This window comes from Lissotriton helveticus, chromosome 3_1 (genome assembly GCF_964261635.1).
Source record: "Lissotriton helveticus chromosome 3_1, aLisHel1.1, whole genome shotgun sequence".
Taxonomy (NCBI): domain Eukaryota; kingdom Metazoa; phylum Chordata; class Amphibia; order Caudata; family Salamandridae; genus Lissotriton; species Lissotriton helveticus.
In genome coordinates, this window is record NC_136061.1 from 1,099,143,934 (window position 1) to 1,099,170,689 (window position 26,756).

At 43.0% G+C, this 26,756-nt stretch overlaps 1 protein-coding gene across 1 annotated transcript in view; it reads left to right on the top strand.

Moving 5' to 3' along the window:
- The window catches only part of PLA2R1 (phospholipase A2 receptor 1), a 974,624-nt gene that overhangs the window by 460,677 nt on the left and 487,191 nt on the right, over positions 1-26,756 (top strand). Inside the window, exon 9 of the mRNA XM_078681678.1 lies at positions 19,330-19,440. Within this exon, the coding sequence (XP_078537804.1) occupies positions 19,330-19,440 (111 nt within the window). The remainder of the gene's footprint in view (positions 1-19,329; positions 19,441-26,756) is intronic.

The window sequence follows — 26,756 nt, forward strand, 5'->3', positions numbered from 1 at the left end:
CACTGGTAGGTCTGTGAGTGTCTCAGTGTGTACGTCAGTGTGTGCCTGAGTGTCTTATTGAATGCATTGGTGTCTGGATGGCTTTGTCAGTGTCTGCTTTGCTGTATGCCTGGGTATGACAGTATCTGCATTGGTAAGTTTGTGGCTGCGTCAGTGTCTGTATTGGTAAGTCTCTGGGTTTATCAGTGTGTGTGTCACAGAGTGCCTCACTGTGTGTTATTGGATGCATTAGTGTTTGGCTGGACATTTGGGTGTTTCTATAGCTGTATGCCTGGGTGTGTCAGTCTCTGTATTGCTAAGTCTCTGACTCTCTCGGTGTGTACATCAATGTGTGCCTGTGTGTGTTATTGGATGCATTAATTTTTGGCTGGCTATGTGAGTGTCTGTATTGCTGTATGTCTGGGTGTGTGTGTATCTGCTTTAGTAAGTTTCTGGGTGTAACACTGTGTATGTGGGTGTGCTATTTCGTGTATTACTGTTTACCTGGATGTGTCAGTGTTTGTATTGGTGTGTAATTAGGTGTGCCAGTGACTGTATTGATGTGTGTCTAGGTATGTCAGTAGCTGTATCGGTGTGAGCTTATGTGTGTGAGTACCTCTATCTGTGTGTAGCGCGGTGTTTACGTTGTGCTGATGTGTGCGTAGATGTGTTACTAACTAATCTTTCCTTGGGTGTGCATCCTCAAAATGTAAAGTTATGCAACAACACTGCAAGAACTAATTAGTAAAGTATATTACCTCAATGGATGGTGCCATTGATCGGCATAGAAAGAAAAAAACTGAAATATTTATTAGTTATACAATTAATTTAATTACAAAAGTAATTTACAATTCTAACAATGCGTAAACACATCTTTCTAAGAAATAACTAGACATTTCTTATACTTTAAAGATAGGCATTAATATAAATAAGCATTTAATTTCCCCTTTTTTACTGTTCTCAGCTTCTTTACTCATAAACTGTAAACAATGTACTCTTTAAGCAGTCATCATTGACAGTGGGGATAAAGTAGTCATAAAGATTGTAGGGAAACAAAACCTGCACAATATCTCATTGCTATTAAGAAACACTGTGCATTGCACTAACTGCAAATGAACAAATACACATAAAACAACTTATTTAACTATTTACAAATTCGGTTTTCTACACAATCACCTCAAACATATGCAGGTATATCTTTACAGCAGCACAAAAGAAAGTGATGTCTGGAAACATTTTAGAATACCTTCAGGGAAAGGTTTACAGCTAAATATGTTTAGTGTAATATGTGTGTCATACAGTTACCCAGCAGCACTGCCACTGAATATTCACATGTGACAAGTTCCAATCGGAAGCACTTCAAAGCAATTCATGAAGGGGGGGAAGAGAATGAAGCATGACAAACTAGGTGCAACAGAATATTCCACCACTAGAGCACCCTTGGTAGCTTGGTTGCTAACCCTGGGTTGTGCAGAATACCCATAGGATCACTTACATTTATTTCTGAGAAGAGCAAACTCTATCATTAAATGTATCATCCATTGAGCTACTGAAAGGGCTTAAAGTTACATTTGTGTATTTTATTTTAGATGTGAAACACTATATTGAAACTGTGGGTGTAAAGACAGATTTGGAAGAGCCCCTTGTTATTCCAGTGAATGATGTGCTCACAAAAAAACAGCATACTCTATCAGGAACTAGTGGATGTAAATAAGGTGACAAAAGCTACATTATATCTTAAACACAATAATGTGCAGTATAAGATGTAGATGTTCTCTAACATGGAAGTTGCATGATGGAAGAAATGTTGCCTATAACTGGATAATTTGAAAAAGTGGATAGAAGTAGATCTGAAAAAATAGGTGAATATTACAGCCTCCATCTACTACATTCAAAAGAGATTATAGGTATGCCATTGAACTGTACCAGATGAAACAAGCTACAAGAACTCCAATAAGTGTCTGGAGAAAAGGTTCCTCAAGTTGCTTCTTCTCAGTCCTTTTTGAAAAAAAGAAAAAGTTTCAAACTGTTAGAAACACCTTCTTGAAAGACAACAGTATTTTTAACAGACATTTCAAAGCTACCCCACAAAATCCTCACAGTATTAGTCACACAGTTTCTGGCTAAGTTTGAAATTCATCCTGCACTCCTCTGGGGTTAATTCATACTTACTGACAAGGACCTCTTTATAGTAGGATACCTCAACCTCTTCCCCTTCTCTAGAGCCAGTATGCTGTCCATCCCATCAGCACAAATATGGATCTAAAGGCACCTCTGCAATCCTCCTAAGAGATTCTCTGTACCACTACAGCTACTTCTTATGTCAGAAATAACCTGTATATATCAAACCCCTCCTTAAAGGTAGGCACCAAGTCTCTGAATATATGAATTCTTTTTTCTGTGCCGCGTGGTGGCGCGGATCTACCCATCTCTAGATATACAAATTAGGATGTCTTTAAATATCTCTAAAACTACTTAACAGATTAACACCAAATCACAAAAAACAAGCTTTCTGGAAAAAAGATAGCTTTCTTCCAAATTTTGTGTCATTCTGCCCAGCGGTTCATGCTGCAGTCGTGTTCAAAATCTCTAAGGGGATTAACATGGGGACCCGCTCCATTTTCTCTTCACCTGCTTAATGGATCACCCCAAAACTTTCCAGACAGCAGCTGAAGTGTGCATCAAATGTTTTGGGAAAATTTCATGAAGATACATCAAATGGCAAGTCTAAAAACCTTTTCATATATATATATATATATATATATATATATATAATCCTGGTTTGAGGGTGACCTGAATCCTTAAAAAGAAGCCTTAATCCTACACTCCTGCGTCCGTGCCTTCTTCGTTGGATTTGTGTCTGAGGAAGCTGGATTGTCGTGTTTATTCAAATACAGCGTTTGGGTCTTAGCGCTGCTCACGGAACACTGGTCGTTCTGTGGCTCTCCCTTAGGACCACATTTGTAGGAGAAGTACGGGAGTGCTATTGGTTGAGCCCCCAGTTGGGTTGCCAGGAAGCAGACTTTGGATTACAGCAGAGGGAGGCTATGACCTAGTAGCGAGGCAGTTGTTTGACTGCCAGCACCAGGTCTGTACTCCACTTGCAAGAAATGCCTTGGTGTTGATACTGACGCACTCTGGTGACCAGGCACATATGTAACTCATACATGCATGGTTTGAGGTGCTTTAAACTCACATATAATGCAGTTTTCTGCTTAAGCGATGCTAGACTAACATGCTAATAATGAATTAGTGCAAAGTCAGGTGGTAAACAGTGAAATTGTGTTATCGTTTCACTAATAAATGTCTATTTCCTGTTCTTTTAGTGGTAAAAAAGTCCTCCATGATCTTAATATGACAGGACTAGAGGGAGGGTGGATTTGTGCGTGAGCAAGAACCATGTGACCACGTAGCTAAAATGCTGAACTAAACTGCAAGAGCCTGACCTGGTGAAGGACCAGGACGTTGAATGCCGGCCATGCCAGTGTCCTCATGGGAAACGGAACCAATAGTCGCTGAATTTAATGAACTGTATAATATTTTTTTTTAAATATGTACCTCATGAGAGAGAGGATGGGAAAAATATTTTGAACAACAGTCTGACTTCATGATGGGGTGACATCCCACCCCTTAAACCAATAAATCACTTACTTAGAAAATGTGAAGATCACAACTTTAGTGGAACGGACATGTAATTTTAAAGTATAAGAATAGGTGCTTTGGGGGTGTGTTTTTGGATGATGCCGCCGGAGAGATATCGCGTAGGTTTAGGTGTCCGAGAGAGGGGTGCGACGCGGTTCGTCGGTTTGCAGAGAGACCTTGCCGTTCCCGTCCTGTCCCTGTCCTGATTTCCAGAGTCTTTGATCCTTGACTCTTAGTTCAGGGGTCCCTCACTACTGCCTAGGCCTGGGTAGTGGTTGTCCCCTTTACCGATTTATTGGGTTGGTATCTAACTTTGCAGAAATATTAATTGTCTCAGTAATATTTTCTTAAGCGCCTTTGGGCCAGATGTAGGTAATCAGATTTTACCGATTCTTAAATACCGAATTTTACCGATTCGGTATTCAAAAATCGGTAAATGAGATGTAGGTAAAAAAACGGTATTTTTTACCGATTCGGTAAAATTCGGTATCGGACTTTCGGAATTTACCAAATCGGTATTTACCGAATCGGTATTTACCGAATCGGTATTTCCCATTCAACCCTATGGGCCAAAAGGCCCATAGGAATGCATTTGAAATACCGAATTGGTAAATACCGAATCGGTAAATACCGAATCGGTAAAATCCAAATCGGGAAGCAAGCAAAAGTGAAACTAATGAAAACAGCCAATCAGGTGCAACCACCCTCCCCCTCCCTACCAGGAAGTGGCTACCCAGGCAACTGCAACTCATTAGAAGGTTCTGGAGAGGCAGTCAGAGCTGAGCAGAGACACAGAGCAGCAGGGAGTGATTTTTGTGAGTTTACCACAGTGAAAATGGCTAGCAGCAGTGAGAGTCAGAAGGCAGAGAGGAAAAGGAAAGTTAAGTTCAGCAGCATGGAGCTGCAGGTACTTGTGGAGGAGGTGGTGAGAGTCCACAAGCAACTGTTTGGCAGGCACTCCCACACTGTAGCTGAGTCAGCAAAACGCAAGATGTGGCTTGCTATTGGAGAAAGGGTCAATGCAGTGGGAGTGACAAGCAGGAGCATTGATGACCTTAAGAAAATCTGCTATGACATCAGGAGCCTGACAAAAAAGAAGATGTCAGAGCTTCATAAGCAGGCTGGTGTCACCGGTGGAGGCAGTAACCCAGCTCCCCCCCTGACTGACCTGGAGGAGTTGGTGGCCTCAACCATCGAGCCAGACAGTGTTGTGGGACTAGGAGATGTGGACAGCTCAGCCAGAGCCAAAGGAAAAGGTAAGACCCATGCGCAGCATGACACCCCATCCCAACCTGCTACCCTTAACTCTTTGTGCACAGGGCAACCCCAGTCCAGTACTGCTAGCACTATACAGGAGCAATGCATTATGGGGAATGTAGTCAGCTAATGTAAGACCATGTGTAACTGCACAGACATCAGCAAGGCAGTGAAAGTAATGCATAATTATGACAGTAAAATGTGTAAAGCATTTATTTTAGTGACTGTGACACAGTAGCACTCAGTTGACATACGCTTATTTATACCTAGGGGCAACATCAGCCAGTCGAGCCACAGCAACAGCAGGGACTGCACCAGCGAGGGAGGAGAGTGACGAGGCAGGGCCAAGCCATGTCCATGCCTCGCAGGAGGAAGAAGACACAACTGCCATCTCCCAGGAAGAGGAGACAGTCCAGACCCCCGAGTTTCCCCACTCCCCACACCTGTCACAATCCCCTCCATTGTTTTTCTCTCCTGAGACCTCCCCCTCACTGTCACTGCCTGCACCTGCAACCTCACCAGCCAGGAGGCGAGTCATGGCCCCACTGCCAGTGATGGATGCAGCAGAGGGTGAGGCTCAAGCCACTGCACCTGTGAGTCCTGCTGCACTGCAGCCCACCACTGAGTCTTTCACCTCGCGCAGACGGCAACGCAGGCCCAGCAGTGCAGGTGGACCTGGAGATGGCACTGTGTTCCGTGGGCTGGAGGGGAGCATGTTGCGCATCCAGGGGAAATCCATACAGGCCTGCCACCGCCAATTTCGTGTCCTAAACGAACAAATTGGAGAAATGGGGAAGGGCATCAGAGACATTGTAGAAAGCAACAGGGAGGTAGCAAAAACAAATGCTGACCTTGCTGCAGGAATGCAGCAAATGAGCACTTCAATCACCCAGCTGTGCTCAAAACTGGACAGCCTGGAGCACACAACGCGCAGGGACGCCTGTGTCAACAATAGGGCCATGAATCATCTGGCCACTGCCACATCACAGCTATGCCGTAGAGGCATTAATATGCAGGAGAGCCTAACTCAGAACACGGCCGAGGTCACCAGGGGCATGGCCAGGATCACTAGTGCCCTCAAGGCAATGATAATATCACACACTGCACTGAATCCTGCCCTGGATGTGGCTGAGGGAGACGACAGCAGTAGCCGCAGCAGCTTGGCAAGCGCTGTAGTTCAGCCACGTAGGAGCAGCAGGCACCCAGCTGAGGCTGCAGGCCATGAGGAAAGCTGTGACCAACATCCCAGTGGCTCTGGGAAGCGCGGGCGCAAATGACTTTGCCGGTGTGGGTGATGTAACCCAGGACATGTAGTCCCCACCTTTATTTTGTTTAATTTGTTGCACTTCAGTGCATGAACGTTGTGGCAACATTAAATTACGTTCTTCTCATTCACAACCTGTCTGTGTCTCATTACTTACTCAGAAATAGTTGCGTGTAATCTCCTCACGTCTGTATCTGCCATCACTTGGTGTTGTCACTCCAGCAGGTTGTGTTTCAGGCACAGCAATGTCGTCGTCATGATCCTCGTAGTCAGACAACTCCACCTCAGTACCCTTCTTAACAGCAAGGTTGTGCAACATGGCACAGGCAGCAATTATCTTACAGCAGGTGATGGGGGTATACTGCCTTGCACCTCCACTCTTGTGCAAGCATCTGAATCTGCTTTTCCAGATACCAAAGGTCCTTTCAACAACATTCCGTGTGCTTTTGTGGGCCCGGTTATATCTCCTTTGGCTGGGTGTTGAGGGGTTGAGGTAGGGGGTGAGTATAAAAGAGCGGAGGGCATATGCACTGTCTCCTAAAAGGAAAAGGTAATACATTACTCACATGCATACATTTACTTCTTACTGCAATAGGTATTATGGGGGTCAGACACTGTGTCTTACCTAGGAGGTATCCTTCACCAAATTCCCCTGCAGTCAGCCGTGCATAGATGCCGCTGTTTTGAAAAATATAGGAGTCGTGGGTACTCCCAGGGAATTTTGCCACAATGTCAGTGATGGTGCACTTTGCATTGCAAATCACCTGCACATTGATGGTGTGGGTTGACTTCCTATTCCTGTAGATATATTCTGTGTCAGTAGGGGGACAAATGGGAATGTGTGTGCCATCTATGCAGCCAATTATATTTGGAAATCGAGCCATCTGGTAAAAGTCAGATTTTGTTTGCACCAGTTCAGCATGGGAAGCAGGAAAAGAAATGTAATGCTCCATCCTGTGTAACATGGCGTCAAGGAATTTGTGGAAAAACCTTGAAAGGCTGCTCTGTGTCACCCCACCTACCGTAGCAACCACGCTCTGGTAGCTCCCAGACGCAAGCAGGTGGAGGCTGCACAGCACCTGCACATGGGGTGGAATTGCATGTGCCCTTGGGGTAGTGTGCTGCAACAGTGGTTGGAGGTCCCTGATGAGCTCCAAGATGGTGTCTGGGGCCAACCTGTACCTCTGCAGTATCTCTGCCTCTGTGAGCATGAACAAGGGGACCCTCTGCCTGTAGACCTGCTCCTCTCTCTGCCATTCCCTCTCTCCTTCCTCCTGTAGCCGTAGCCGTCTTGCAATGACATAAAAGGCCGCCATTGTGCAAACAGAATTGCATTTTGGGTCCATTTTTATAGGTTGCACCTGGTTACCACCTGATTCCAATCCATGGTAAATACCGACTCTTAAATACCGAATTTGAAGCAAATTCTGTATTTAAGAGCTTCCCTACATCTCAATATCCATTTTTACCACTTCTTATTTACCGATTCGGTATTTTACCGAATCGGAAAAGTTACCGATTCGGTAAATTTACCGAATCGGAAAAGTTACCGATTCGGTAAATTTACCGATTCGGTAAATTTACCGAATCACAAACCATTGCGATTCGGTAAAATTACCGAATTGGTAAACTTTCCGATTCGGTATTTTACCGATTCGGTAACTTTTCCGATTCGGTAAATTTACCGAATCGGGCTATTTTTGGTCTCCTACATCCCGAAAGCTCAATACCGGTCGGTAACGGCCAAAAATACCGATTTTCGGCCGTTACCGACCGGTATTGGTCTACCTACATCTGGCCCTTTGTCTCTTCCTCTATCCCTCCGAAATTGATAGTAAATGTGAAAATATTTTATTTGCATCTAATGTGTCTTCATCGATCCACTCTTTGCAACGTATATTTGAGATGTTATTTCCGTTATTGCTGTGATTAGTTTGTTACCTTCTCATGAGGATTCCAGTGTTTGAGTTTATTACGTTTGCTATGAGCATTTAAAATTACTAGATAAAATTACTGAAATTTACCAAAGAGTCTGTGGTTCTTTCAATTAATGTATTGATTGTTAATGTTCTTAGAATTATCATTACCATCAACTCTTCAGCTAGTTGGTTCATCGACCAAGTAGATGAAAAATTGATTACATGTGTTAGAATATAAAATACAGGATGTTTAAATATAAGTTCTTACAGTAAGGATCGGTTGGAGAAAAGTATATAACTTGACCCTAGCGCATCAGGGATTTGGGTGAATGTGTATGGGCCAAAGTAGTACGAAGTCATTGAGTATTTATCCCTGATTAATTTATTAGGTTTGTGCTGGATCAGTTACTTGGCAGCAGAGGGTGGTTTAATTACTGATTAGTTTGGTAATGGTTATTGAATATTGATTATATGTTTTAACATGAAAAGTTAGAGTCTTGTTCTATGCTGTCTAGAAGTACAGATACAGTGTTGCCTGAGGAATCCCAGGAAGGAATCTGCCGGAAGTAGGCACAAGAAGAGTGTGGTAAAGAAATCACACTGCAGAAGTACTTTGTCTGTTGTAATAATACTTAAAAGCTAGGTAGGGCTGTCAGTATTATACATAGGGAAATTTTGTGTGTTAAGTAGAGTATCTGAAATAGCAAAGGGTCCACTTTTGAAACACTGGCAGTATCTCCGGTAGGAGTAACAGGACACCTTTTTTGTATGTCAGAAGGTCCTCTTGTCAACCCGGAGGTGCCTCACTAAGGTCGAGCATAAGGCACAACACAACAGTGCCATAAGTGCCTAAGAACTGACTCCCCCAGTAACATAAAGGAGGTGAGTGCAGCAGCGCTGGAGAGACGGTGCTACTTTGGGACCTGCAGATTGCAAAGAGGTGAGACCGGCTGCTGAGGAAGAAGGGGCCCAGTGAGAAATTGGAGTTTGGGGTCTGTAGGCCTGCCACGCGGTCTACTCTGACGACCTTTGTCCTTGGGGTGAGCTCCCACGGGACTTGAATCGCCCAGAAACATTTAAACATAGGGTCCCTGAACCTCCAGGGCCTAACTTACGCCACCTTAGTGCAGTAACCCCATAGACGTGCAGTGACTTTAACCTGGAGGCCTGATGCTTGGCGTGTGAGTCCATACATTGACCTCAGTCTGGCCCACCAAAATCACTCACTCTGGGCCCTGTGAGGATACCTCTGATTGCCTGAGCACTATTCGACCACTGAAATCACCTTGGTGCCCTTGGACCCTCAAGCAACAGTCACCTCTAATGCAGCAGGGGTGGACCACCATAGGGGCATCCTCGGTCCCTCCGGTGCCGGGGAAGACATCTGTGATTAGTGAAGCTATATCCTCTGAATCCCAAACACAGGGAAGAAATCCAGGAGTATCTCCACTGGGGACCTGTGGCCAAGTGGATTGACCAGTGACAGACCCGAATTACGGCTGCATGTCGGGCCCAAAGAGCTCAAAAGTCACCCAGCAAACAAAGCTGGACAAATTTGCCCTCCCAAAACCATGGACTCAGAGTCTCACCCCAAGGGTGAAACGGCGGCAGGGCCAGAGAGTGATCATCCTGAGCTAATGCTTAAAGATGTGATGTATGCTATTTCGGGGGTGCGGTCGTCCCTGGAACAAAGAATTGATGCTATATCAACTGAAGTCACGCTTATCAGAGCTGACATGACGAAAATCAACGAGAAAGTGAAGCAAATCAAGCTCGTCACCTCAAGCCTCCTGGGAAACACATCGCAACTGCAGCAAGATGTCAGAGAACTTCAGGACTTTCGTAAATTAGCCAAAGATAAACTTGACAATTATGAAGGCCGCACTAAGAGGAATAACATCCACATTATTGGGGTACCCGAGAGGAAGGAGGGGCCAGCGGCTGCCCTCTTTGTGGCGGATCTTGTACTTAATCATTTGCAACCCAAGGGGCTCTCCAAGTTCTTTGTGGTAGAAAGGGCACATAGAGTCCCTGGTGGACGTCCGAGGCCTGGCGCGCCTCCAAGTCCAATACACGCCAGATTGCTGAATTTCAGAGATAAGGACGTGATATTACAAAATGCCAGAGTGGCCCCACCTCTTCGCTACCAAAACACTTAGATCTCCTTCTACCAGGACTTCCCTTTGAGGGTACAAAATCAACTGAGATAATTCCTTGACGTGAAGAAGAAACTACGAGATAGGGGCGTGAAATATGCCATGCTGTTTCCAGCCCGGCCAAGGGTGGAGGCAGAGGGCAAGGCGTGGTTCTTTGAGCTCCCCGAAGAGTCCGCTGACTGGCTGAAGGGCTGGAGAGGGGCGGTAGTACATAATGTCAGGTCATCGATACACCCCGAAACCCATACTTCCTCCTTTTGTCTGCGGAGAAACGTCATCTTCTTTGAACTTCAAAAAATAACCCTTCCCCCCAAGCCCACAAACCTTTAACTAAAAGTAGTAATCAGTAGGAGTGAAAAACTCCACCACCCCGACCCCCCCTTAGTCAGTATACTCTACACTCCCAGAGGTGGGCCATGCATCCCATTTAAGATATCATAGGGTAGCAGTGCAACAGCACATGATTGTTATCAAACGATCATCACCCCCTTTGTTCCCCTTTCACAGGAGTGTAAACAGTTGATCTAGTGAGGCAGTTCAAAAGTGCCTTACATCTCAACAATGTTAGGTGTTACGCTGATTCCGGGTCACCACTCACGCAATGGGACATAAGCCTTAGGCTCTTGAGTTGGAATGTTAACGGTCCGGGGGACAAGGTAAAATGCTGCATTGTACTACAAAACATCAAGAGGCATTCCCCAGACATAGTGTTCCTTCAGGAATCAGATCTTGTCGGTAATTCCTGTCAGGCTATGAACAGATGGGGCTATAGATTGCTGGTGCATTCAGGCTTTATTACAAGTTCCAGGGGAGTGGGTATTATGCTCAAAAAGTCCTTCCCATTATCTGTACAACATATTTGAACGGACGAGCTGGGCAGATATGCAGCCATCCCCGGACAGTGGAAGGGCAAAAGATTGAGGTTAATGACTATCTAGGTCCCACCGGGCCTGCAGGATGGCACTTTTAAGGACATGGGGGCCTTAATGCTGTTGTTCCCAGAGGGTCATCTCATAGCGGGGGGGACTTTAACTCTGTAGTGTCGGGAACAGTAGACTGCCATCCCACAAGAGATATTGGTCCCTCACGGCGATGGCTCCCTGACTTTATCGAAGCACTTGGACTTGTGGACATGTGGAGGTCGTTCCACCCTCTATGTTGCCAATACACTTTTCACTCAGGGGTGCACAACAGCCTTTCACGCATAGACTACCTTCTTGTGTCTGCAAACCAGATAAGCTGCGTTCGAGAAGTCAGAAACATAGCAAGGGGTATATCTGACCACTCCCCGTTCTGGGTGGAATTAATCTTGAACAAAAAAAGGGTAGGTAAGATTGCATCAATTAACCTCTGGTACCTTTGGCACCCTGTGGTCAAGAAGGGTCTCCTTCTGGCCATAGATTGTTATTTCCTGGAAAACAAAGGGAACAGTGGGCTCACACCAAACCATCATGGAGGCTTTCAAAACTGAACTGAGGGGACAAGCACTTTCACTTATTGCAGGGGTACGGAAAGAAAAGGTAAAATACTTGATTCCAGTAGAAACAGATATCCTCCAGCTAGAGGAAGAAAGCAAGGGGGGACCGAGGGAGATAAATTACATGAGCTCAAGTTCAAGAGGGAGGAATGTAAGTCCATTGCCACTGATATGGCCAAAACTTTAGGTAGGGAAAAAGAAGGCACCATATATGATTTGGGGGACAAGGCCGGGAAGCTTTTCGCCTGGCTCGACAAGAGGGAATTGGCTAGCCGCCTTGTGCCAAAAATCACAGATGCACTAGGGGGGGAAATAACAGACCCACAGGCAATTGCAAACAAGTTTACCAAGCATTACCACCCGATATACTGAACTCACTCTGCAATGTCGGAGGAGGACTCACGATCGCTGCTCTCTGACATACAAATTCCCACTATCTATCCAGAGGGAATCACTTTATAGTGCTTTTACAAATGATGAGGTCGCGCAGGAGATAAGAAACCTCCAGTCCTGTAAGATGCTGGGTCCAAATGGCCTGCCAACTGAATTGTACAAACTTAAGTCTGACTCGATCTCCCCACACATACGAACCATTTTCAAAGAGAGCAGGGAGGTGGGACTACTTCCCCGTGACCAAAGGGTAGCAACTCTGGTGACAATACATAAAGAAGGCAAGCCCAGGGATAGTTGCTCATCATACAGACCTATCTCCCTATTGAATGCAGAGCCCAAGATCTTGGCTAAACTGTTGACGAGTCGCTTGACCCAAGTCATAAGTGAACTGGTGCATCCCCACCAATCAGCTTTATGCCTAATCGCAACACAGTACTGAACCTGAGGAGGGTACATGGTGTGCTAGGGAGACTTGATACGATCCAAGAGCTTGCAGTGGTGGTCTCTCTAGATGCTACTGTGGTGTTTGATAGCATCGAGTGGCCATACTTGTTTGCAGTCCTGGTGAAGATGGGATTTGGACCCGGCTTTATAGGCTGGGTGCAGCTCCTCTATACTGAGCCTCTGGCACATGTGGTGGTCAATAACAAGAAGTCAGAGGTGTTTGGGTTGGGTCGTGGGACATATCAGGCCTGTCCGTTAACACCATTGTTGTTTGCACTCTCCCGTGAGCCATTAGCGGCATGGATCCGCATTAATCGGCGGTCTCAAGTGGGCAGACGCATTGAAGGACCGCATCTCCTTATATGCAGATGACATTCTTCTTTATCTTGCTTCCCCTAAGGCCTCACTCCACAGAGTTCTCAAAATTTTTACGAACTTCGGGAAATACTCAGGAAATACGATCAACCGGACTAAGTCTCTACTGTATTGTGGAAATTGCAGGACTTACTGTTACCATAAGCTGAAGCCATTTTGTTTGTGGCATCCATTTGAATTAGCCATGTGTTAGCCATGTGATTCTGCCGTCTTCACTGTTGCTTGCCTTTCTTTTTTGCTTGAGTCATCAACTGTAGTTAACTCCTTCAGTACTAAGCCAGAGATAATGGGAAGAGCCATGAGACAAGCATACATTCCTGCGAACAAACTGATGAATGTGTCTGATGATCGTGTGCTAGACTATTGTAAAAACTGGCTAACCTGATGCGTTCTGTGTCCCGCCATGTTGGAGGAGATGCCACAACAACACAGCGGGATCAAGCACATGATCTGAATCTTGGTGAGTGGGTCCTAGTCAAGAAGCACGTAAGGAAAACGTGCCTAGAACCACGTTGGAGCTGCCCTAACCAGATTATGTTGGTGACTACCACAGCAGTGAAGTGTTTTGGCTTGCCAAACTGGATACATGCCAGCCCTACATGCAGAGTCCCTAGTCCAATTGAAAGACCTGAAGAACAGCCACTGGTAAATCAAAATCAAAACCCAGCAGCTGAAGTTTGCGAAGCTGAAGAATCTGGAGTGAGAGATTCTGGCGAATGTTTTGATGACAAACTGCCAAGCACAAGTCAAGTAGAGTGGGCACCAGATACTGGGACTAAAGAGACTGTTGTTAAATTAGAAGAAGGTGAGGTCACCAATAAGCCACAGGGAAGTAAAACAGCTGTTGAGACAGAAAAAGAAGAAACAGCTAATGAGATCGAAGTAGGCTCAGAAGAAAAGGAAATTGCAGATGAACCAGAAGAAGGTGAACTAACTTGTGAATCAGAAACTAGTGTTGAGTCATCAGAAACAGAAATCCAAAAGAATGATGAGGGTCAAATAAGAAAAAATAAGAGGAACAGTGATCAAGCCACAGGAGGTGAAACAGTAGTACAGAAAAAGAGACCTAGAAAGGAGGATAATTGGTCAAGCGGAGCAAGAAGACTAAAGTATAGAATAGTGAGGAGAAGATAGTACAAGGCTATCGAATGGACCTACAGTATCTTGAAGGAATTTGAAAATCTTTATCTAAGTGAAGAAAACAACAGTAGTGACTCTAATAAAAAAGATGAGCACAAACTGAGACCACCTTAAAAGGAACTGTAATGAAATTAAGGTGTCATTTGTCCATTGAAGTTGAATATTAGACTCAAGAAACACCCAAAGATTGAAAACAAAAGAAAGGGGTTAAAGAAGAAAGCCTAGAAGTGAAGGATTACACATGATTTTTAGATATATTTGTATTTTTGTATAGAATAGTCTATATAGATTTAAACATTTTGATTATAGACTAGATAATTTTCAAACTTTTGCATTTTGAAGTACATCTAAAAGGGCAGACGCAGAAGTGACTGGACAACCAAAATCTAGTTTAAAACGTAGATGTAGTAAAGCTTGCTTATGTAGTATTTTCCTATTAACACTTATATGGATATTGGTAATTGTTGTTGTACCAATTCTTATTGTAAGTAAAATGAAAATAATACTAATTGCAGGTATGAAAGATGTTTCTCGAACAAATACGAATATTAACTTAGAACAGTTGGATTGAAGCATTCTCCATCATGACAAATCTATTAGTGATTTCTCATTAAATGTATTTACCAAGTTGTTGTATGAGTACACTAACACCATGAATGTGAGTGATTGTTACGTCTGCATGCAATTACCTTCACCTGTCTCAGAAGGTGTAACCTGTCACCACCTTTCATTCACATATAGTGTGTCACGTAGTGTCCTTAGCGGCCTATTTTACATGACTGGTAAGTTGTAGTAGCAATAAACTGACATAGATCGAGTTTTTTCAGAAGTTCCAATCGTAAGGGAACTAAATAAACTAGTAAGTGGTAAAGATGCATGCTATAGGGGAGAATTCTTCCATATTACTAAAACCTTAGATGTAGAATATGGGCACAAGAATAACTTAACTTGTAGCTTACATGTTGAAAATAATTTTTTCTTGGAAATGGTATAAAATAGAAGAGCAAATTTCCAAGAGAAAGCTGATAAACAGAAATCACAGGCACCACCGGGGGCTTTTAGAGAAGGAAATTATGAGAAGGGTGAGACATACGCTGCGATATCCCTGGATTGGTCACATTAAGGAAAACTGTGTTTATATAGATCAAAGACTAATTACAACAACTATTTCATTGGCACTAGTATAAGTGAGCATACTTTCCAAATTACTGGAGGATGGGGATTAAAGGGTGGAACTGATACTGTTTTCTCGGGTGTATATTATGTGTGTGGTAAGAAAGCCTATTATAGGTTGCCTGCACATTGTTATTGAAGCTGTTACTTTGGTATTTTTTTTCTGAAAATATATCATATGGACCGTAAGAGCCATAGTGTTAATGAAATAAAACAAGGATTAATACGTAGTAAAAGAGCACGTTTTTCAGAAATAGTAGGTGATATTTTTGGTGCACTAATGCCCTCAGTTGGAGTTGTTTTGAATTCGCACAAAATTCGAAAAATTACCCACAGTGGTTGACCGTTTATCAACAGATACTGCTGGTGGTTTCTTGATGATTGATACCGAAATGGTGGCAATCAGATCAATGGTTTTACAAAATCGACTTGCCCTTGACATTCTTTTAGCAAAAGAGGGTGAAGTCTGTGGCATGTTGAAAGTTCAACACTGCTGTACTTATATCCCGGATAAAAGTAAAGGGATAGAAGGATATATAAGATACATTACAAAACTACATAATGATTTAACCCAACTGGAGGTTGACGGTGTATGGGAGCGACTTGGAAAGAGTTTCTATGTGGTAGGTAAATGGTTTTCTACATTTGGAAGTAGTCTATTAGGAAGGATCATAATGCCAATACTTTTTATAGCAATAATAGTTTTAGTAATAACAATGTATAAGTGTTGTAAATACTTAAGAGCAAGAAAAGGTGAAAAAGATAAAAAAAAATAGCAGAAAGGAAATAACTGAAGAATGTTATGATATGATGAAAAAGTTAGATGAGGGTGCCATAAAAGAAGTAAGAGAAAGTGAATTATAGATAAAGGTGGCACTCGGTATGGTGATTATTTATGATGGTTTCTAAAAGCCATCAGAGGGGAATTGATGGAGCAGGATTTCTCGAAATGCGTCCTGCTCAATTGAACACCTCTATAATACGTACTAACTGTAAGTAGTGTCTAACCGACTAATATGCACAATTACATTACACGTGGGAAGCTTTCTTTTGCAAAACATACACAAACTAATCAGAATTAATGTGTAAATAACCTTAAATGTAATAATCTTGTGTTTAGAATGGATCTGCTTAAGCTATGCTAGGCTAACATGCTGATAATGAATTTGTGCAAATTAGGGTGGTAAACAGTGAAAGTGTGTTCTCGTTTCACTAATAAATGTTGTCAAGTCAAATATACTTTTATTTGATTAGTTAAAAATCATAAAAGGATAGGGAACCATCATGAAACACAATACTTTAAGTGTACATTTTAAAAGCATATTATAAAAGGCCTTGAAGTCGTAACCGTTAAAGATTGTGTGCCAACAAGTTATTATTTGGCTACTTGGACTAAGTCACTTTTTTCTAATTCTTTTGCCATGATTTTCCAGAATGTTATGGCTCGACAGGACAGGGGAATCAACTACCCACCAAGACACCTGATGACTGCTTCTCTGCATGTGTATATTTGTTCCTTCCTTAGGGCCTCCTACTAATAAATGTCTATTTCCTCTTTTTTTACTGGTAAAAGAGTCCGCCATGATCTTAATTTGACAGTACTAGAGGGAGGGTGGATTTGTGTGCGAGCAAGAACCACGTGACCACTTAGCTAAAATGCTGAACTAAGCTGCAAAAACCTGACCTGGTGAAGGACAAGGATGTTGAATGCCAGCCAAGCCAGTGTCCCCGTGGGAAACGGAACAAATAGTTCTGAATTTAATAAACTGTATAATCATTTTTGTAACATATCTCCCTCATGAGAGAGAGGATGGGGACAATTATTTTGAACAATAGTCTGGTTGAAGGTAGAATGACTTCATGATTGGGTGACATCACACCCCGGTAAACCAACCAATCACTTACTTAGAAAATGTGAAGATCGCAACTTTTGTGGGACTGACATGTAATTTTAAAGTATAAGATTTGCTGCTTTGGACGTGTGTTTTTGGGTGATGCCTTCGGAAAGAGATCGCGTAGGTTGAGGTGTCCGAGAGGGGGGTGCGACGGGGTTCGTCGGTTTGCAAAGAGTCCTTGCCATTCCTGTCATGTCCCTGTCCTGATTTCCAGAGTCTTTGATCCTGGACTCTTAGTTCAAGGGTCCCTCACTACTGCCTAGGCCTGGTTAGTAGTTTTCCCCTTTACTGATTTATTGGGTTGGTATCTAACTTTGCAGAAATATTAATTGTCTCAGTATTATTCTCATATGTGTTTTGTCTCTTCCTCTATCCCTCCGAAATTGATAGTAAAGTTCAAAATATTTTACTTGCATCTAATGTCTCTTTATCTATCCACTCTTTGCAACATATATTTGAGATGTTATTTCCATTATTGCTGTTATTAGTTTGTTACTCTCTCATGAGGTTTCCAGTGTTTGAATTTATAACGTTTGCTTTGAGCATTTAAAATTACTAGATAAAATTACTGTCATTTACCAAAGAGTCTGTGGTTCTTTCAATTCATTTATTGATTGCTAATGTTCTTAGAATTATCACTACCATCAACTCTTCAGCTACTTGGTTCATTGACCAAGTAGATGAAAAGTTGATTATGTTAGAATCTAAAATACAGGATGTTTAAATATAAGTTCTAACAGTAAGGAAAGGTTGGAGAAAAGTATATAACTTGACCCCAGCACATCAGGGATTTGGGTGAATGTGTTTGGGCCAAAGTAGTACAGAGTCATTGAGTATTTATCCCTGATCATTTTATTGGGTTCGCGCTGGATCAGGACCTTAGAATAAGATCAATGAAAAAACAAAGGTTAAATGGACATTATGGTTAGGTGTGATATGATAGCAATTTATATTTAAAAAACGGAAAAAAATGAAATTCACCAGTAATGACGTTGTGAATTAACTGCAGATGGGGCACCCTTCATGCACTGTTTATGACTTCACATATTACATCAGTCATGGCATGGTAAATGGCATCATTGAGGGCATCTTAAATTACATAAGTGAGGATATTACTGGTGACATCGCTGATGAAATTATCCATGATACTCTTCAAGTTTCTCCACAAACCCTTGCATCATTTTACAAAATACAGATTATGTGCCAGCATAAGGGAAGAGAGCAGGAGCAACACATCTAGTGGGTGCTGTGCTGGCTTGCTCTCTCCCTTTCACCCAATGAGGTTGCTGTGATGCATTGTGTAAAAACTTAGCAAATTTGCCCCTCAATGTTTTCTCTCTAAGATATTTCACTATGCTGTGGTTGATAGAGGATATTTAATAGCCAATGTGGTATGATACAATTAGAACATTACTTCCTTGAAGGCGGAGTGTTTTAGAATGAACTTGAAGAAAGAGAAGTACAGTCATGTCAGTGCCGACGACCCGTACCAGTCTTTTGTTGACTCTCTCCTCCCCGTATCTTCTGTAGTGCTCCCAATATTCCGAAGCTTTAAAATGATTTATTTCAAGCTCCTTAAAGAGGGTTCAAAACCATCATAGTTTCTGATTTTGCATCCATGTCCATTATTCCTCTTCAAAGGCACAAAAGGCTCATTTTAAGAGAATTCCGTGGATCTTTACAGGATGGAAATTTATCTCAAAGTTGTATTGTCCTAGGAACATTATCTGGATTCAGGGGGTCCTTGTTTTATTAGAAATAGATCTTTACAGGATGTGGCCATATTTTTTTATGTCATGGCTAGTCTCTAATGTGGTTGTTAGAGAAGACAACACAAATAAAAATGAATTCTCTTGGAGGCTTCCACTCCCTAAAATTCTGTAATAACAGACAGCTTCTAGCGCCGGGAAGTCCACTTCAAGGAGTTGGGGGCACTTCATATGGTACCCTATTTGTTATGTTAATTATTACAAATGCCTTTTAAAGTCAACAGCTCCTACCAGCCACGCAATTGTCCATTGGTTTATTAATGTCTTATATTTATTATCCCTTGGCATTATCAACTTAGTTATTTCATGCCAGTTTCAAGATATGTTGCTCATAAGAAAACTAAAAATATTTTTTTTCTGAGAAATGTTTAGAATGAAACCCTCAGAACGAATTAACTTGACAAAGGTACACTTTGGTTTTTAATGTATTTCAATTTATTTACTAGGAAGGACTCTGGAACGTTCGAAGATGTGAAGAAGAAATTGTGTCAGTTTGTAAAAAGGCTGGACACGTACAAGAAGCCTCTGTCAGTGAGAAGGATATAGACTGTCATGAGGTAAGTTTTGAATAAGGTCGGATATGTGTGAACACCTGCATTCCACTAGACGCCCACAAAAACATTATTGTATGTGAACGGAGTATCACTGTCTCGTTCGCTTCCTAGATTCGCAACTCAAAATAATAAAAAAGAAAAAAAAAAGCAAGCTGGTTAATGATTCTGCTTACTAAGAGTTCCGACCCCAGCTGGCATACTTTGAGATTCAAAGGTTAATAAACAGCTGTCCACATCTGTGTAAATGCTGAAGGCTCTCTCTGGGGTTTTTCTCGCTTCCTATTTTTACGACGGAATGTGAATGTTGGAAGGGCAGAACCCTCTGGCACTACACATTTATATGTATATCTATACATAGACGTTTCCTGCCTCTATAAAATACTGATTTTAAGGATATGCAACACTTTAAGCGTTTATGAACCCGCACTGTGCATTGTGTGGAATCAATATGGGACCATGTTCGTATTTGCTACATCCTTGTAAACAAATCATTGCGAAAGCCAGAGTTCATGGAGTCTGCTGGTACAGCAACAAATGCAGAATGTTTCCCTAGTGTATTTTTCTGTTATTTCTTGGTCTCGCACGCTGCTGAAGGGAGGGTGGAATTTCACAACAGAGAAAGGCGAGCCAAGCACCTCAGATTCCGCTTTTCCGCCTTAAACGATTGTGAAAGCATCACCGCGTGCATGACTGACCTAGATAAAACTGCTTGGCGCTGCTTTCGCTGCACCCCGTTGCCAGGTTCACCCCTTGTAGGAACGAGATGGACCCTTGAACTTCCGAATTCATTAATGAAATGAAAAGATTTTATATACTCAAGCATCATTACACATTTATAGTAAACATAGTTATAAATAGATACACAATGTTCTATTTAATAGTAGAGTTAACACTGAAGAAGCTTTGGCGAATACACAGGGTCTCTGGAATTGGCAAGCTGGTTCAGTGGTTTAAAAAAAATGTATTGGCAGCATATGCCACAAAATAATAAAAAGGGAAAAAGAAAACATGCTGCCGCTTGAACGTGGTGGCCGGAGGCTTGTAATATAAAATGTATATTTCAGACGGGGCAAAGAAATGATTAAAAAAAGACACAAAAACGTACAACAGGCTTTTTCCTTCTACTCTCCAATTATTTGGAACAAAACGCCCCTGTATCCATCAGGAACGCCACAACCCTGCTCCAAGTGTTAAAAACACTACATCACAATGTAGTACCAATCCACGTCTGTCCCAGAACCCAGCTACCTCTTCAATCATTTGTTGATTGTGTCTTTACGTGTGACCCTGTACACGGCCCTGCTGCTTTTTGGCTAGGTTTGTGTTTTACATATCTCACCTACATGGTTATATTTATACACCCTTGAATTATCTGGGGTAGCCATTGGGCAGGTGAATGTCTGTCTAAACTGAGAATGAATGTTTTAATATATAAGAAGAGAAAGGAAATTAACTTAAGGCTGTAGTAGCTGTAAATGCACTGAACACCCTACATTTGATTAGTGAACTTTACATGAAAATAAAGTCCCAATGTTGTCTCATTGGTTCAGTGCTCCCAAACATTAGGAATTATTCATTATTGTTTTAGGCAACTTCCAATCCTGAAGGGCACAGGTTTGTTGTAAGAGGTTTTAAAAGTGGAAACCCTTCACCAATCTGCAGCCTTCAAAATGTCTTTCACCCTAGCTCCAGCCCAGAATTCCTTAGTAAAGTAAGTAGTAAAGTAAAGTAAATATTTATTGTATGTGGTTAATTAAAACCTTTACAAAATTTGCAAAGAGAGTATTTCATAAAATCATTAAATTCCTTAGAAGCCATAGCCCAACTGACTAAATGAGCGCAAAATATGATGATTCCACTCCGGCTCTAACCATCACCATCTTAACCCATCTACTCAGAGTTGTGGAAGTAACTGGCTTAAAAGGTTTCCTCCGAGTTATAAGCAAGGATTTCTGACTCCTTCTGTTACCTGCATATACCACTTAAGGCACCTTGCCAAACACAGATTGGGGTGAGTTGGAAAACATAGGAATTCCTCAAAAGAAGGTGTGAATTGCAGAGCAGTAATGTCCAAAGCCCTAATGTCTGAGACTTTAAATGAGACTAAACACAACAACTTTACCAGAATAGCAGGCAACCATTTGACTGACAATGAATCCTTATCACCCCAGGATTCAAATAAGTGTAGATTTAGATTTACTTTATTGTACAGTTAATTAAAACTCACAATATAAAACGTACATCATTAAAATCGTTATAAACTTAAAAACACATATATTGTTAAAGGAAAAGAGTATTTAAAACCATATTAAGTTATCATTCTCGATTACAATGTCTGTAACCCGCTTGTGGAATTGAAAGTGTGAGTCAATGTACTCTACGTGTAAAAAAGGGTCAGGGACCACCAATAAACAAAGATCCATAAGTATTGCCCGGCGGTGTCGCCTCTTGAACCCACAAAATATTAATCAATGAAGAGGCAGGCGCTGGAGACTGGAAGGCAGGAAACAAGGGTTTATTTTCTCCGGAGGAGAACACATCAGTTCAGACAGCAAGTATCGTCACGAGGTGCTCTAACCGCATCTCTGAGGCCTGGCCTCTTATACACAGGTTTATGATCTTTATTGCAGGTAACACATTCTTGCAATGCTTTGAAGTATGAAAGGACATCCTCGGAATCTCCCCTTCAGGCCCGTTCCCACACACATTTACAGTTAAAGTCCCCACCCCGGTCACAACAGGTGATGATTATCGCGCAGCTGGACATTCCGCCGATTCACGGGACGTGTGGGGTTGATCGGATCTCATAGGGTGGGGGCTTTGATCAATTCGAGGGTCCTTTAATGGGGGAGGCTTCCTACTGTACGGGGGGGCAATAAACAGTATCCGCAGGGCCAGGTGGCGGCCTGGGAACGAGGAAGACAAACGGGCACACAGGAAAAGGGGGGTTTGTATCAAAGGACCTGGGACCATGAAAGGAATGAAGGGGGGTGTTGCGCTGGGAACAAGATGGGATTCCGAGGCAGAGCTGCGCTGAAGAGGGGTTTATGACCCAGGGCATGTGAGAGCGGGGGTGGCCAGTGCGTGGGGGTCAGTGGCGTGCAGAGGGTGGTTCTGATCGAGGCACCTAAAATGGCGGGTGCGCACGACAAAAAGTGTGGCATCAGGGGAAAAGGCAAGATGGCGCAGATAATGTTTACCAAACCGTACTAATTTTCCACAGTCCTCCCTTTAACATTCCCAAGACATCTTGCTGGCCTATTTCCTATCCATGTCTACTGTGGCGGTCATAAGTAAAGAAGTAGGAACCCAGGTGAAGGAGCTGTAAACATTACATTTAAAATCTTTCATCCTAGGAGGCGGGCCTATCGTTAAGCTTGTTGCAGGAAAGTCATAGTAATGCAATATCGGACAAAAACGATTCTGTAGTGAGAGCGTTGGGTACATTTCATAGATGCTCATAGTCATTCGGAATATGAACTGATAGGTTATTACATATGTAAGTTCATTTCGTATTCGGTTGGAGCATAATCAATACAATGGTGGCTGGGAGAGAAATGAGACGTAGTAAAAACGATAATCAGGGGTGTCACTGTTCGAAGGGGAAGTCTTATTGTCGTGGACCATCATTAGTGAGTTCTCAGCATTCTTTGTCGTCTTCTGTTGGCACTGTTGAGCACCGGCGGTGGAGCTATGTGTCCAGCTCTATTCTAGGTCCTGCGTTGCAGGGCATGACCTTTTCCTCGCTTTCCTGGTCAAAAAGGTCCTTTTTCGCCCTGTGTCCTAACTATTCTTTCATGGGTACCTTAGACAGGGCACCCAAGTTTCATTTTAGTTTGCAACAAATCCCTATTCTATCTGACCGCAGTTTTTCTTTTTCGAGTCGATTGTCAAAGAGTTCAGGTGGAAGAAGGGGGTGTGTGAGTAGTCCTTAGGGTAGGTCGGAGGAAAAGGGTATGGAGCAGGGCCAGATCGGGAACAGACCAGGGGGACGGAAAACTTCAGGTAGGCGGGCCCATGACCGAGTTCAGAGGGCGGGGACTTTTTCGGCACATGTTGATCATCGAGCAGGGGCATCAGGTCAGCCCTTTCCTTTCATTTTGTCGGAAACAGTGCCTCGTCCTGCGACTCCTTACTGTTGCGGTCTCGCCTTGGCCAATGTCGCAGATGTTCCACGATCTGCAGTCAGGCCGCGTGCTCCCACATCCGGTCTCTCTCTCCTCCGACAGTGGTACCCTTAAATGAGTTTGAAAAGACAGTCTTTAGAGAATTGGCAGAGGAAGGTAATCACATAAGTCTATTTCTCTCCCAACTCCAAGCAACTGGGAAACATCCGTTACATTGGGGTTTACAACCAACATATAAATAATTGATGATGGGTTTGCTGGATTTCCTATAACTTTCCTTCGTAACTATTTCTTTGGTGTTTGTTGGTATTACATTCATTGCCGTGGTACGAGATCTGATACCTATTCATTGCATTTGTTTATTACAGTCACGTCAGTTCTTCTGGCAGAGACCCACTTTCCTAGTACGAGCCTTACGAAGCTATACCGTTCTCCAGGGCTTTGTATTTTACGAAAGAGTGCAACGTGCTATCACCATGGTCTGATAGGCATCTTTCTGAGGAATGAACATAGGCTAAACAATTTTCCATTATATCAATGCATCCTATCTTTTAGCTAAACATTTTACTTTCAACAGGGTTTACTGCAACGATTTCTTCATTTCGGTCTAATTTTAACTTCGCAAACATCATTCTAATTTCTACATAGTCTCTTACAACCTGACTACTTCATTAAAAACCGGGGGGCTTGCGATAACTATTCGACTCATCCTTGGGGTGACCGGGGTCTTATGGAAAACAACTAGGAACATAGCAAACTGGGGTGAGGGACTATCGTCTTGCTTTGTGTCATGAGGGCGGTATCTAGCAGGAGGCCACAGTTCAGTTGGTAAGCGTTCAGTGACATTTCTCGAATTCTAAACTCTGTAGCTTGCTCATCAGCAAATCATTTCTAGGAACAACGGCTGGCCTGTGTTAGTTGTAAGTCAACCCATCCCCTACAACCGGGGGTGAGGGACATTTTTTTTTTTCAAACTCTCGTCCGGGGCAGCTGATACAAAAACTGGGGGCGTTCTGGGAAGACGGGGATGCTTCGATCACTTTTACTGTTTGGGTATTGAGACAATTCGGGACGGGGAAGGTCGCGTTACCTGAGGCATTTTTATCATAGAAGCCACTGACATGTAGTTCCCTTATTACGGGTCAGATTAGGGAACCTCAGTCGTCTTACCTGTCCTTTCCTTTTTGGCCAATTCTAGGTTTCATCAATATTTAGCAGAAAGGAGAGGTAGTAACATGGCATCAAGGTGATTTTATTTAAGACAAATTTGTGCAAATACTTGCGGTATTTGGAGCCAATTGGGTGGTGCACCAGGGGTGGTGGTTTGCCAATTAGGTGCCAGTCGTTAGGAAGAGTGAGAGTGTGGAGGAGAGAGAGAGAGAGAGAGAGAGAGAGAGAGAGAGAGAGAGAGAGAGAGAGAGAGAGAGAGAGAGAGAGAGAGAGAGAGAGAGAGAGAGAGAGAGAGAGAGAGGTGTGCAACAATAGGCTAAATAGTACACGTGCGACATGGGGAGTGGCCGTGTATTAAGATAGGCTATTCAGCGCATTACACAACATTGAGACATTATGGGTCTGTGTTAGAATTTCGAAAGCATGCAGTTTGGGACGGACGAGCATTAGGCCGGGTACAAAGGGACATGCATTGAGTAAAAGGCACCATTGTGTCGCACTTCTCGCACTCTCGGTCCTTTGACTAGTTAAGTCAATGCTTCAGTCGCATAAAAAACATTTTCTCATAGTTTCAGACATACGTGACATGTGCTCATTCACGCAACACGGATTAGGGGTGATCGTGTTTCATCATATCATACAACTTATTGGCTCTTTCGTTACAAGAGTAGTTTGTGGATGTCCTTAGGTGCCACCTTGCAGCGTTAGTCCGCTTCATGTATCAGACATGGCGAGGCTTCAGATCTTCACCATACCTCAGTCGTGATTCTAATGTAACCTGTAGAGGGAGGAAAAGAGGGGAAGGAAGGGGGGACAACATTCGAGCATATCAAATGCACGGGCACGAAAGTCCTTTACTTACCACATACTCGTCTTATCTCCTCGGGATATAATCCCTGGGGTCTTGGTTTCTGAAGTCAGGGGGGCGGGCAGTGTGGCAAGGGTGGCGAGCGATAGGTTGTTCACGAGGGAGACGGTCCGAGTGTGGCATTATAGGCCGTGTGTAGGGAAACGTTAAAAAATCAGAGGCGCTTAGTGCGAGGTATCTAGTTTGTAGATGTATCTAGCTATCGGGGTCCTTAAATCTTTTCCAACGCTGTGATGTCCTAAGGCATATCAGCTCTTCGGCCAACCCTGTTCCCTAGTACCTTTGAGTACCATACCTTTATAACATTCTATCATTTACACCGCTTCACTTTACCCGTCCTCAGAAGTCGAGGTCCTTCTCCATGCGTTAGTTCCTGAGCCAGTCGCATATTTGGAGGCAGAGTATCGTGCCTTAGATTCGATCCTCAATCCGGGGCTGAGCAACCATCTTCTAATAACCTTAGGAAGAGAACAAAGCAGAGCGCACAGAAAAACTCTCCCGCTGATCCCACATTTTACAAAAGCATGCAATACCTGTTCATAGTTTGGAAAACCTTTATTTGCACAATCGTTCAGCATGTAGATATGAGAGTGCAATCGTATTTGGCCGGACACGGCGATGGCTGAAGCGCGTACAGTAGGGGGGGCTATTTTGCAGCATTAAAAAAACATTTTAAAAGGGTTTATTTAGTCATTTGCAAGAAACTAAAAACGTCTATCAATAGTTGAGGGATCAAGGGGCATTCATTTCATAATTGGAAGCACAGTCAGACTAGTTGCAATCAAATTTCCTAGATGCATACCGTGGGCGTGTGTCATAAGCGAGGTTATGTATCAGTTACAATAATATCATAATAAATCGTACATTGAAACCAACATTTTAACGGGATCCTTTTACATGTTCTCCAAGTGAACCCTCCCTCCTTTTCGTCAAGTGTACAAAGGATCATATACATATCTCAGAACATCAAGTCTTATTAGCTAAAAACACCACGAGGTGTTCGTAAGTTCCTATTGACACCGGCGCCATTTTGGGCGAGGCCGGGTTAGTCCGGAAGTAGCATCAGGGACAAAATGTTTCCCACAACCGGCGGTTGGACCAGAGTCCCTTTCGGCAGTTCAAAAAGACTTGTGCTAACAGAAGGGGTGGCTATG